General features: G+C 36.7%; 1 protein-coding gene across 1 annotated transcript; it reads right to left on the minus strand.

The window, feature by feature from the left end:
* Window positions 1-1,511: 1,511 nt before the first annotated feature.
* LOC121259509 (zinc finger CCCH domain-containing protein ZFN-like) lies at window positions 1,512-14,113 on the minus strand. Its single transcript, XM_041161118.1, is given in 8 exon segments — window positions 1,512-1,846; window positions 1,849-1,966; window positions 3,541-3,870; window positions 4,763-5,053; window positions 5,358-5,477; window positions 10,677-10,739; window positions 11,394-11,551; window positions 13,741-14,113. Coding segments are annotated over 8 exon segments (1,344 nt in total). The 5' UTR covers window positions 13,844-14,113; the 3' UTR covers window positions 1,512-1,685.
* Window positions 14,114-14,383: the final 270 nt, after the last annotated feature.

Here is a 14,383-nt window from a genome sequence, read left to right on the forward strand (position 1 = left end):
GGGAATATTAATTATAATAAGGATTTTAATTTACCGTCTCCTATTAAGATGTAAATATCCCCTTGGGCAAACTAATGAGATTGATCATTATGATCCTGGCCTTCATGTACTTAGTAAGTTAATTGGAAATAATAAATAAATAAATTATAATATATGTAAAATGAGTGGAATTGTTTGCCTAACTCACATACTGCAGTTAACATAAAAATTCTAACAGTAGTCCTGAGTTACTCCTTCCGTACTCACAAGAGATCATTGAACCAGGTTTCATGATGATGTTTTCAATCAATGTTTTAGTATCTTTGTTCAAAGCTATCAATACATGAAATGCTATGGAACAATCTAATCACTATCATAACTTCCACAACCTTTTTTTTTTTTTAATGAAGGTAATAGAAATGTAAATAGCGTTTCTGGTGTCTAAAACAAGAGTCAGAGATTTACTGAAATGCAAACACAATCCATGTAACCAAAACCGAAACAGGCAAAAATAATAATGTGAACAAGTCAAAAAGAATGAAGCTAAGATTGTCCAAAAAATCTAATACATGATGAGAATGTCAGGTTTCACACTACGTACGAGCCATCATTCCAAGAACTTCCAAAACAATTTCTATTAGTTTATTAGTTCTATATCAAAGAAACTAAGCAATGCACCAAATTCTGGTGTTCAACTGCTACCTGCTACAATTTCTCTGGGGATTTAAAGCATGTATTAGACTGGTGTGACTATAGATTGATCAGTAATCAGTATGTTCTGTTACAGACTGCCAATTCAAAATGCCTCCTCCTCCTCCTCCTGCAAGGGTAAAATTCAGATCTTACTTTGTGCCATGAATACTGCAGAACCAAACTTCTAAGCAGAAAAAATTTAAATCCATTTTTAATTGCACTACACAACTTTGCGGATTGATGCTGGGAGAGTTGTTAACAATAAGAATGAATACCAATTGATGCCGGGTGAGCTACTATTAACAGTAAGAAAGAATACCCATTGATGTTTGGAAACTTGAAGAAGTCATCTGGTGAGGACATGAGTGACATCATTCCACTCCATTCAAGTGCCTCCAATTTCTGAAGCATATACCACAAGTTTGCCCACGTTTATTTCTGCAAAATGAAACCTATCCAGCAAGGTAATTAATGACATAAAACGTATAAAGAAGATTCTACAAAATAAAAAATAATGACTAAATAATTAGAAAATAAAAAGGAAAAGAAACTGCTCTACACAACAGGAACTAATGTTGATATGACAGGACTGCTGTAGATAACTCTGGCATAGTAGCAGTAACAGTAAGAACAAGAAGAAAGGGAAGCTGATGATAATTTATTATAAGTAAACATCCATGCAAAACAGGCAGCAAATATTCATGCATTTGAGAAGTGGGTCCCATGACGATGAAAGTAGTGGGAGAAGTTTAGAATATTGAAATCATAAAGATCAGCTTTTGGGACGATGAAATGTTCACAATGGCTTTTACCATATGTGACAATATTTGCAGACTTTATACAATGCAGCGACAAGAAATTCAGGAGGGTCAAGTCTGTCAACTGAAACACATTTTCAGAAGAACAGAATTGCTTGACATGAACTCTGTACATCTCCAGCAATGGGAAATGAATTTACAGATAACTCTTCCATAAGACTCCAAAAGGTTGTAAAAAGGAAATGACTCATGGTGTCAGCCTTCTGTGTCAATATTATCATCACCAGAAGGCATCTGTCTAGTTTCCGACAATGAAAGTCGTCTGGGCTTTGCCGAGCCTGCTTGAACAAGTCCTTCTGATGACAAATTTAATGCAGCAGTTCCAGATGATGACCCCAGCAAACGCCGGACTGGGTATCACCCGAAGATGATGCAGAGGGATTGTACGTGAAAATCCCCATTGGGTGGTCAAACTTGCAACTTGGACCAAATTTGCAGATACCGTAACGAGAATAGAAGATGCATAGAGGCTCTCCCTGTTAAAAATGAACGAGTAGCTCCCATCAATATGCATCAAATTAATCAAAGTTGTACTGCAATAAAAACAAGTCTGAAACAAAACAGAAAAAGGGGGGGGGGGGGGGGGGGGGGGGGGGGGGGGGGGGGGGGGGGGGGGGGGGGGGGGGGGGGGGGGGCGCGGAGGGGTAAAACCAGTTAGACCTCCAGCAAGAAGTCTCTTCCAACAAATAAACTCTGTATTTAGTATTTACATTATACACTTGGAAAACCAAAAAGTACGCTCCAAGGAAGAATGCTTAGGAAACTCAAGCCACAACTAGTAGTAGAGGATGCAAAAACGAGCTTAATTACTTCTTTGTATCTTACCATATATCCCTGAATGAAATTAACTGCTAAGTGCATATGCATGAGAAGGGGTACCTTAGTGCATGTTATTTGTCAATTGCGATTCAGGAGGTCAAACCAGAAAGAACATAAATATAAAATTAGAAAATCCTCTGAATGTTTTCTTGAAACATCAACAAGCCAAACGGTATCCAACTCTGGTGATGTCATTATCAAATGCATACAGGAATACTAAAAACATGGTTAGAATAGGATAGGTTTAATTTTCTTCTATGTTTTTTATCAGTAAACAAACATTTTAGAGAAAAAAAGAATAGACGAGAGCCTAGGTACATGGGGCATATACAAGAGCGTCACCCATGCATGATAGTCTTGTGATAACTATTCTTTTATGTTATTCTGAAATTCATCATCTTTGCAACCTTTACAAAAGTATTGAAGGCTATAGACATGATAGGAAGTATGGACTCTTCAACATTCAAGCTAAAATTAATAATGACGAACGACTCATTTACTAAATGAACCAAGTATGAGCCAAACTTACACAACCCAAACTCAAGCTATTTGGTTCATTTGCAGCCCTAGTAGGAAGCATTGAAGGATTGTCACGAAAATTGCAAATGCTTAAAAATCATTTTACTATAATTTCAGTATAAAGTTTTGTAAGTATGGGTCTAATGCAAGAGATGAACTAATACAGTTAAGCTTAGCAATAAAGTACATCCATCAGCAATCGTGCAAAGGGTGGACTAAGGCGATAAACAAACTATATTCAATTTGCAAAGCCAACTAGTAATTATACTCTATATGCTAGTTTGAATCATTGCAAATTATTATGCTTGCAATTTCTCTAAATACAACTTTATGCTTTCAAGGCCTCATGAAAGTCGAGTAACTGTAAATATAGGTGTACAAATTTGAACTGGGATTGCCAGGACCAGTTGAAACCAGCCAGAACCAAACGGTAGTCAGTCCCAAATCTGAGGAACCAATAAATTGGTTCTCTTCACCTGTACAGATATATGGTACATATAAAATTGAAATAATTCCCTTCTTTAGTTGCCGCAGTCATCAATTTGACCCCCTCACCAAACCAAGGGGGCCAGTGTACAACCCTAACTGTCAGATATTTATTCGTGGAAACTTCAAAAGTAACAATAAACAAAAAACTGAAGACACTTGGCATGGTCTAAAATATTGATTATGAAACAGAAAGATTCAAGCAAACATAGATAGTGTAAGTCACCTGACGTAAAGGAAGGCCTATGGGACTCAAGACACAGTCTGGAGTAGGAATTAGCCGGTCCCGAGGATGATGGAACCGACAAACTGCACCAAACTTACAATCACCAGTTTTCATGTAAAACTGGCATTCAGGCTGGCCAGGCCTCTCAGGAAATACATTCTCTCCCTGCAATGCATAGAACCCTGCAGGGACAGAACTTGAACGAAGTGGAGAAAATGTCCCCTGAGGTCCAGCATTAGCTGATTCACCCTGGCGTGAGGTTCCATAAATCTGACTATTTCCCACCGTTTGCTGCTGCGACTCTGGAGAGGAAACTGATCCAAGCTCACCCTGAAAAGCAATTATATTAGCATGTTGGACATAGGATATACAAGTTTAAATATATTTATTGCCTCTTAGAAAAATAGTGTGACAAATGGTAGAGACTGAAATTTTTGTTATTTGCACTGCATGGTAGAGGTAGAGGTAGCCATGTGGATCAAGCTAGTGGATTGTGATTCAACACCTGTGACGTCATATACATATATCCGTATGTCCATGAAATTCTAAAGTTCACCTTCCTTTCGATCAGGACCACCTCAAAGCAAATCCCAAAAACCTAGTCATTTAGCACCCAAACATGTTTCAAGTGAAATTGATCCAGAACTTGATGCAAAAATTAAATTTAAAAGCGTTGCTCTCTTAAAATGATATAATATAACTGACATGAGGAAAAATCTTCACTTTCAGGCCACAGTAACATCTTTCTGTACCATAATCTTCCATCAGACAAGCAGCATCTCAGAACCTCACCATCACTGCCACCAAATACCAGCAGCAGAAGCTGTTCCCAAGAAGGAAACACTCCGCCAACAACCGGTATCACCCCATCCCAACCAACTTACGGCAAAGTTGAAATGTGGGTATAACCCAGATGCAACAAAGGAAGGACTTCAGTTCCACCGAGCATTCCCAGTCATTCCAAATTGGGAGGAAGCAAGAGATAGAAAGAAAGTCAAACTTATAGGATCACCATGTGTCGTTGCTCAACATTTTTCCAATAAAAAAGCAATCATCCTGAAGAAAATATTTTTCCCACCCTTTCCCTTTCCCGTTACCTTTCTCCGTAACTTCCTTAACTTTTCCTATTCCCTCCCCCTTAGATTACCTAATGTAGCTTAAATGCAAACAAGTACTCAAAATTTGAACAATATTTTGTAGGAATGAATGCAGAAAAACTTACACTGTATGCATTCCACCCAGGAACTGACACCACTCCCTGAGGAAGAAGCAAAGGTGCATAACTTGAAGGACCTTGCCAGCGCGGACTGGGAATAAAAGATGCTCTTGACCAGTTGCTAATTCCTCCTGGGTAGGACTGCTGACCAGGAGTCGTTGGAGACTGCATGGTAGGATATACAGGAGAACCACTCAAGGAAACCATCATATTTGTTGGTTGAGGGTGGTGGAATTTACAAGTGCTTCCAAACTTGCATTGTCCAGTTCTTAAATAGTAGGAACACTGAGTCTCGTTCTGAATGGGGGAACATGAAATTAAACAAACAAACAAACATAAATTTCATTCACCTAGAAAGAAAAGATAACTAGAAAAGACCAATGCTCATTTCAGATATGTGACAGATGCTTCCAGGGATACAATATTGGTTATATGAAAGGCCCAAATGTGTTGAGAAATTTCAATCCAAAACTTTCCAGTATCATGTTAGCACAGCTGATGCGGACCCAAAACCAATTAACATACAGGAACGTATAACAAGATGATAAACTCCTTATATGAAGACATGGTTAAATAAGTAAAAGAAGAATATTTAATTTACCGGGCGAAGAGGATAGCCTAAAATATTTAAGGTAACTCTTCCAGCAACTCCAGCTTTGTCTCTAGGATGATGAAACTTACATGTCGCCCCAAACTTGCAAGTTCCTGTCTTCAGGTAGTACTATAGAACACATCAAAACAGTATATTAGTAGCCCAAACCGTACAAGGAAAATTGAATATCTAACATCCCCTGAAATAGAAGCCATATTCTCCAAATGCATGACTATTGGCGCAGAGCAAGTTAATTGTCTTCATGATGATAGTCACTAGACAACAATTAAGGGATTATTTCAAAATAAATCATGGGCCAAAGTAAGGAGAGAAAGTATAAAAGTCCTTCATTGCAACTTTTATAGTTAACTGTTGTGCATCAACCAATGTTCATTTACCACACTCTTACTTAATGTCCAATATCCAGGAGGAAAAATCTCTTTTCCCCTTTCAGAAAGCATTACAGCCTAGTTCATTTCTTACAACTAATAAATTTCATTAAAAAGCACAAAAGGGGCGACCCAGGAATACAAAATGTATACAAGAAAAAGACATGAAAATCATGGGAGTTAGGCCCACTAATATAGCAACTGTCCAAAGGAAGATGGCATTTTGTTGTGGGGGCGGCGCACTATTAGGTAAGTTGGTACCATCTTCCACACTACTGTAATTTGCAGATTGCTACTGAACTCTCTCCAAGCACTAAAAAGATCAACTATACTTATGAGCATTACCCAAGTCAAACCCATCAAATTAAAGAAATCATTCCATAAAGCCCTAACGGTTTCACAATGCAGTAAGAGATGATCAATACTCTCCACTCCTCTCACAAATAGAACATTACTTAATCACAATGATGTTTCTTTTCCTTATCCATGGTAAGAATCCTTCCCGAAGAGATTGTCCAAGAAGCACAAATGCAGCTCTCGAAGGGACCTTCATTCGCCAAATGCTCTTCCAAGGAAATGAATTATTATCATAAGGAACAAGAATATTAAGAAAGAACATTGAACAACCCTCTAATGGAAATGGCCCAAAGAAGATTATCTCCCCCTTCTCTACTCAACTTGGTGGAATACAACGGATTATACAACATAGTAAAGGCTTTCTACTTCCCAGTCATGAGCTGCTCTGATAATTCATCATATATTTTTCTTTAAGAATAAAGAATGGAGAAAATTTATAATAAGCCTTGACTTTATCAGAGAAATTAATCAATCAAGATGTGTATAATCGTATATTAATAGAGATGACCAAATTTTTAAAAAGTGATCAAGAAATTTAATACCCACACAATTGATCAGAATCCCAAAAAATAATCCAATCAACGAATCAATGAGCACAACTAGGCATCAGGAAACATATCTACATCATTTTGGAGTGTCCAATTGTGAAATATCATTAACTAACCAACTCAACAACCACAGAGATCTTGTATTATAGAAAAGTTCCACTCCAAAATAAATAGTCAATGTTATAATTAGAGTCTCTTGGAATTATTACGAAGGGCTTGAACTTCTCCCTCCCCACGAATGTGAAATCCCATTCACCACCTTATCAACAAACCCATTCAACCTTCCTATAAATCACGATCCGGAATATTACAATCTACCTCCTCAAATTCCTAACATTCTCATTGGGCCATTCCATCATAGGTGACACAACTCAAGTCCCATACTCTAGTCGAGATTGGCTCAAATATCATTTGTAAAGACCCAAGGAAGAACCAAGAGGACTAGGTCAATATTACAATTGGAGCCCCCTAGAATCATTAAAAAGAGTTTGAACTTAAGTTTTAAATTCTGTTGCAATGATCATTCCGGCTTAAGCACTGGAATGGAATATTTTGGTACTGGTGCATTCTTGTGTGCCGTTTCGGGATTAGCTATATATTAAAAAAAGTATACAAGTATGAATGTGTGCATGTGTGTGCGAGTATAGGGAAGAATTGACGGTTTATAAAATAAATATACATTGAAAACATTATAAAAAAAAAGAAGAAAAAAAAAAAAAAAAAAAAAAAGAAGGTAGAGAGATATTAGTGTTAAAAGATAATATTAAAAGAAAATAAAAAAAACTTGAGTTGAGATACATACAAAAGAAACCAAAAAAAAAAAAAAGAGTTGAGAAACATATTTAAAGTTACATAAACACGAGAGAATGAGAAGACATATTTAAAGTTAAAAAAAATTAAATTATATAAATGCCTTTTAGATTTTCAAATATATGAATGCCATCTAGATTTAAAATTTACAAAAAAGTCATCCAAACTCAAGAAAAGTAAAAAATTGCCATTAAAACAGTTCGGAATGGAATGTGGTCCGGAATGCGGTCCGGAATGCTAATTATGGCCGGAATAGGCCAGAATGGACAGGAACTTGGAGCGAAACGGAACGAGGAGGTATAATGTACCAGTTACCATATCAGAACAGAAAATTCTGGCCAGAATGGCCGGAAAAATATGGAAGTCAAAACTATGGATTGAACATCTCCATACCAAGCAATGTAGGTTGTCATTCATCATTGTCCTATACGCAAACCCACTCACCAGGCTCCTATAAAATCACATAATCCAGGGTATTATACCAGCAACACAATTAGGAGGCAGAGATATAACGAGTGACCAAAATCATCACATCTAATTAGCACCAAGCCTCCAAATATTACCTGTGGCCATAACAATCCATAATGCATATATTGTTGCTAAAAAAATACATTCAGTTTGACTTATAGCATGCACTAGTCTGAATAACAATTCAATATTCTATATTAAACATAACTGTTCATCAGTCTGATGACCCTAAAATCTAAAACAGATGTGTTTCACAAACTAAATTTAGGCTTCCCAGCCCCACCCCATTGCCACCAATTTTTCCTAATTAAAGGATAAGCAAGCCCTTGCAACTTCATGCTGGAATCAATGTGCTTTCTTTCAAAATATGAACTGAAATATACACACATACATATACACATACACATACATATACATATACATATACATATACCCATGCATATCTACACACACACCTAAAACTATACACACACGCCTATATACAAACATCAGTATATAGTGTTTTCATACCTGAGTACCTGGGGGCATGCTACATTAGGGAAAATTTTGGAAACTTTTTAGAATTCTTGAAAAAATTAAGATACGTTTTGTAATGGATTTTCTGAAAGTGGGTAGGTAATGAGAAGTTGTTTGGATAAAAACTTTGTTGTGAGTCAAAACAGAGATCTTTTAGTCAAACTTATAATAGCAAGTAAATATTTCATAAAACTTTGTTTTTTCACCTTTCCACTCCCATTTGTTCCTTCAAATGAAGTAGAAAACAAAACAAAACAAAGCAAAATCATTTTTAAGTCTACTACTTCATTAAACTGGAAGCACAAGGAATAGAGTAAATTCTGATACCACTGCAATAACAGCATAGTTTTTAATCATGCACAATGATGACTACAAAATCCAAGAACTCCTCTGTAACTGTTAGCCGAAGGCCATCAGGCTGTGAAAACACTGGGGTTTTATATTGTGTCTCAGATTTTAGGGGCTGAAACAAAGGGCTCTATCTTGCCAATATACATCATTTTCATAGTCTCCACATTTAGAATGCTAGCATGGTAAGTTCACTTATTTAATAAATAAGGAGCATACCTAGAATCAGACCTAAAAGCATAGGCCAGTAGGAGGAGATGCCCAACAAGAACAGTTATCAATCATCAAGCACACACCTAACTAATGAGGAATATTATTAAAACCATCTCACATCTAGGTTCAACAAATTAAATCTATTTGTAGGCTGAGGGCACCATCCCCAAGTCATCTGCTGATATGGTAGGTGCCAAAGCCGAAAATGAAAATTGGGGGAAATGTGTTGAGCTGAAAATAAAAATCGATTGCAGGAAATGAAAACAGAGGGCACCAAGGTGAAAGTGAAAATGCAAAGAGAATGACTTGTAGACCAGGAATCTGAAAGCAATAGTTCATTTCATTTTGAGATTTGAATTTCGAATTCTTTTCAAGGCTGACATGGCACAGCGGATGACCTGGGGATGATGTTCCCAGAGATGAAGAGTAGCAGAGAGAGAGAGAGAGAGAGAGAGAGACCGATCAAGGGCACACCCAACCATTCTCTAATAACAAGCAAACCCAACCAATGTTGGATTATCTTGACGTTAGTATTGAGAGTATCTCTAAAATGATTGGATTAGGGCACCCTTTGAATAGAGTTTGAGTTCATGTCCTTTTGTGCTTTGTCAATTTAATCAAGTGAAGAGGTAAGAAGCCAGAAGCACACAATTGACTCCATGTGAAAGACATGAATTAGGTCTCTTTTGAAGAATATAAGTTTTATTCTTAAGTCGTGACAAGCATAAATAATGATTTGTGACAAACAAACAACCCCATAGAGTGCAAAGAACCTACCATTTCAGAACTGGATGAAACCTGTGAAGTTAATATCATTTTCATAAAGGAAAACCTAATGGAAGTTTGAATTGAATGTCCTTCCACCACCTCCAATTTGAAAATACAACAAAAAGCATTTAACGTTGATGATCTATATGAAAATAGTTGAGAGGTTTTATCTTCTAGACTTCATTGAGCAAGAAAAAATTTATTTAAGGTCTTAATTATATCATTATATGTTTAATGTGACACGAAAATATCTAGATTTTACATGAAACTTAATAAACTAGATTACACACTAGAATGAAAGAATGTCTTCTAAAAGATCACTTGATAGATTCTATAAAGAAAATAAATTCTAAATATTTGGTTACAAAAAAAAATAATGGATGAATATTATTCCATGAAACATTATCATCATAAATCTGAAACATATATTAAGTTGTGTTTTAGATTGTATTTTTACGCGTATGTAGCAAATTATCGAGATCTAGTTTTATATATAGTTATGTTTTTTTTATTTTTTAATCCCTTTTTTATTTACATAAATGTATCACACGATAGAAAAGCTGGCCCCCCCTCAAAAAAATTGCTGGTTCCACCACTGGCCATAGGGAAGCCCTCTCTCTCTCTCTCTCTCTCTCTCTCTCTCTCTCTCTATCTATCTATAGATATATGTCTATTTATATATATATATATATATATATCATTCTTTTTAACCTATCAAAATATATATAATTGTTTTTATGACTTACACCTGCAAAATTATCTAGGTTGACTCCTAAAAATTTTCTAGTTGAATTTGTAGCTTACAAATACACATGGCTGGGCCACAGAAGTACACTGTTTCATGCCAATAGAAAGCATGCAGAGCATAATCATGAAACAAGTAATTATGCCAACTACATGGAAATACATGCCTGACATTCTGGTTGTCCCACTCGTTCTGGAAAGTCCCCCTTCATCCTTGCAGTAGCAATAGCCTAGAAGAAAAGTAGAATCTAGTTAAGTTCCCCAAATATGAAAATCTTATGAAGTTGAACTACTATATATGAGACTCAGAAACTTCACGTGGGGAAGAATGCAACAACAAATAACAATAGTACGTAAAGTATATCAGCTAAGCAAAAGAGTGCATGAAGTATACTGAAGTCCAGAGGAGCATGTGAGAGTGTGTTTTGCAAGCTGTCATTCATAAGGAAGTGTGCGCCAAGCTCAAAGCCAGCAACATTACACCAGTATGAGTACATAGACGACGACATGCATATGCATAATGTTCCTCCCATTCCTTACTGCTCTGGACTTGTGTGTGCCTAAAAGCTTAACCAAACAATCTACTCACACATTCTAACCTTTTCTACATTTTCTACTTTGAGTCAAATCTAGATACAGGCTCTAATTCAAAAAATATATATAAAAAAACCTAAAAAAGAATAGAATAAAGAAGATGGCAAGGAACGCATGGTGAGATTGTCCGTGTGTACAGCTCTACATTTCAACTCCTTAGTAATTCTGTTATGATGTCTAAAAGGCATCAGAGGGTTAATCTAGCAATCTCATAACAATGGATCAAAGCTATCTCCATCATATAACATTTAAGTCAAAATTGTTCTTTCAAAATATGCTGCAGCTCATACCAGCTTCCTGTTAGGAGGATGATTAAATCTACACGTTGCCCCAAATCTGCAGAGGCCTGTTCTAATGTAATAAGAACAATCTGGTTCTCCAGGACGCTCAGGATACAGCCCAGAGTCCATCATTTCACTTGATATCAAGTTCATTTGCCACATTGCATCTGAAATTAAATTGATGAATAAATGCATGGCATATACTATGAAAAATGGGTAAACAAAAGGAAAATAATTTCACAGCATTCATTAATCCGAGATCAATATTCCTGAAATCCCTAATCTTTGTTGTGCATGAGTCTACTTTAAGATAAATTGTCACCTCAACTAAAATACAAAGTAATCAATTTCAACATAACCCCCCCCCCCCCCCCCCCCCCCAAAAAAAATAAAAAATAAAAAAAGAAATATCACATGGAAGAGTAAGGTCCAAGGCAGATATGCTACAAGAATAGACAAGTAAAAGCCTTCTTTTCTACCTTCCATACTCGCATTCCCAGCTCCCAAGTTTAAAAATAAACAAATAACTATATTAAGGAAACAAAATCCTCTCCATGCGTCTCTTGTAACAGGGGAAAAACCACTTGGCTGTGGAGAGAAGAGAAGAAGAAATTATTTATTATGCAAGAGGTAGAGAAAAAAAAATAAAGAAGAAGGATATATGCAACTCTACTGAAAACTATTTATTATGCTATAAAGAGTTGGATGCTAAAGGCGAAAAATTCTAAAATTTTCAATTTTCAGTAACGACAACACACAAGGCTTCAACAATTACTACTAGAATAAGGCACATGCACAACTACTTAGCTTGACTAGTATGAAACCTTCACTTTTCCTGGCCCTAAAAACGTATATAGACTATAGAGTAATCACGACCTTCCTACAGAGACTATTTATCTACATAAGGCTGCAATTGATTTGACATAAAATGAGTAAAACAAGACAGGAAAAAAAAAAAAAAAAAAACCTAAAATATTTTCAGAGAGAACTATTTTTTTTCCATGTTTGTGTGAAGAATTAAAAAAGTTCCCAAAAATATTTGTGGTAGTTTGGTTGGTATGTAAATTATTTGCAAATCGCCACCACTCAAAACGCTATGCCACCAGATTTTGGGTTTCGAAAGCCTCAAAGAAGGGTCAAAAACCACCCTAATCCCAGCTTCAATGCATCCAAAAAAAGGGTTGGCAATGAGCAATTCAAGGTCGAAGATGGAGCAAGATATGTTAACGAAATGGGATATGGGTTAACTTGGATCATTTTGGATTGCTGAATTGTTACTAGGTGAGGTAGGACTCAATGGCATTGAGAGCTCGAAATCAGAGTAATGGGGGCAGGCAGACAATCGCATAGGCAAAGCAATCTGCACTGGCAGAAGAGTTGAGCTGCTTTGCTCCACAAGGGCCAACAAGCTTAGTAGTGGAATTTGAGCATGGGGAGAATGGAGATTAAAGCGATCCAAAAACTAGCTTACAATGTTCAATTTTCCTATTGACCAACCTATCCTTGATAGCTAAAACCCAACAAACTGAAAATATTTTTCCCAAAAACGTTTCAAAAAAAAAACACACAATCCTGACTCAAAGTTTGTGTAATTTTATTATTGAGGAAGATAGTCAAATATATAGTGACATATAATAAAGGAACAACTTTTACATTTCCACTGAAACATTTCAAACTAAACAATAAACGAAAAACGAAAAAGGAAACACATACAAACGCAAAACCAAGAATAAGTCAATTCAAAAGGAAAAATAAAATTCCAATTAGATTTTCTCTGTTACCAGATATCCATGGCACCCACGATGATAAATTAACTATTCCAAATTTACCAAAATAAAAGACGCAGAAGAAGAAAAGCAAGGTTTTTTAATATAATACGATGTAAAGCATGCAACTTATGAATTGCATATCTGATTGTACACGAATTAGGAAAAACCCAAAAAATATGTAACATATAAGGGCATTGCAATTAAAGAAAAGAGTTTTAAGGCGTAAAAACCGAAAACAACCCCAGTAATGCGAATAAGAACTTGTCAGTGTCATACCGATCAAAAAGAACTTATCAGTGTTATAAGAACGAATAAGAGTAAAAACAAAAAAAGTTAGCAATTAAAAACTGAAAAATCTAAATTAACAAAAGAAAATGAGATTTTCAGCATTGAACCAGCTCAATTCAACCGGGGGAAAGGGTGTTAACGACAATTCACAATCACGAAACAGGCATCACTACCAGCAACCAAGCGGGACTACTATATGCAAATGAATAACAAACACCACAATAGGCACCAAATAGCATTTTACGGAAACATCCAACAAATAAACTAAGAAGTCGCAAAATATGGCGTATGAAGGAGACCTTCGTTCAAGGAGGACGGCGAAAGCGAGGCTCCCTCGGTCACGGTCACGGCCACCGCCGGTGCCGCCGCTCGGGACATCGGAATTCCGGCGTCGAATTCCATGGCTCCATCACCACAGCGCCGTCACTCTATCACTCCCCACCGGAAATCCCATCCCCCTTCCCCCCGCCCCCCCAAAAGCAACCAATCACCACCACGACCTGTCACTCTAGCTTATCCCCGTCCCCAGCGCCAAGAAACCGATCACTCAAAACTAATCAGAAAGCCCAACAAGACGCAACCTGGATAGGGAGAGTGTTTTTAGAGAGAGAGAGAGAGAGAGAGAGAGAGAGAGTCCTCTTCTCCTCCACAAAAACGAGAATAAAAACCAACCATCCAACCAGACAAAAGCCCCCACTCTCCCAGTTTTTTTTTTTTTTTTTTTTTTTAAGAGAAAAACCACTTAAAAACATTAGGAGAAAATGGACGCGCCACATCTCTCCCACTGGCAAGACTTGGCCCTCTCCTCACAACTCGCTTTCTCTGCTGAACACGTGACGGAATCAACGGCTTTAAATTTTTTATTCGAATTATTGCTTGACTTTGAGATTGATAAAATTAGGTGCTCGACACGTTTCTGCTGCAAAAAGCGAGTGCTGAAAT

This window comes from Juglans microcarpa x Juglans regia, chromosome 4D, assembly GCF_004785595.1.
Source record: "Juglans microcarpa x Juglans regia isolate MS1-56 chromosome 4D, Jm3101_v1.0, whole genome shotgun sequence".
NCBI lineage: Eukaryota > Viridiplantae > Streptophyta > Magnoliopsida > Fagales > Juglandaceae > Juglans > Juglans microcarpa x Juglans regia.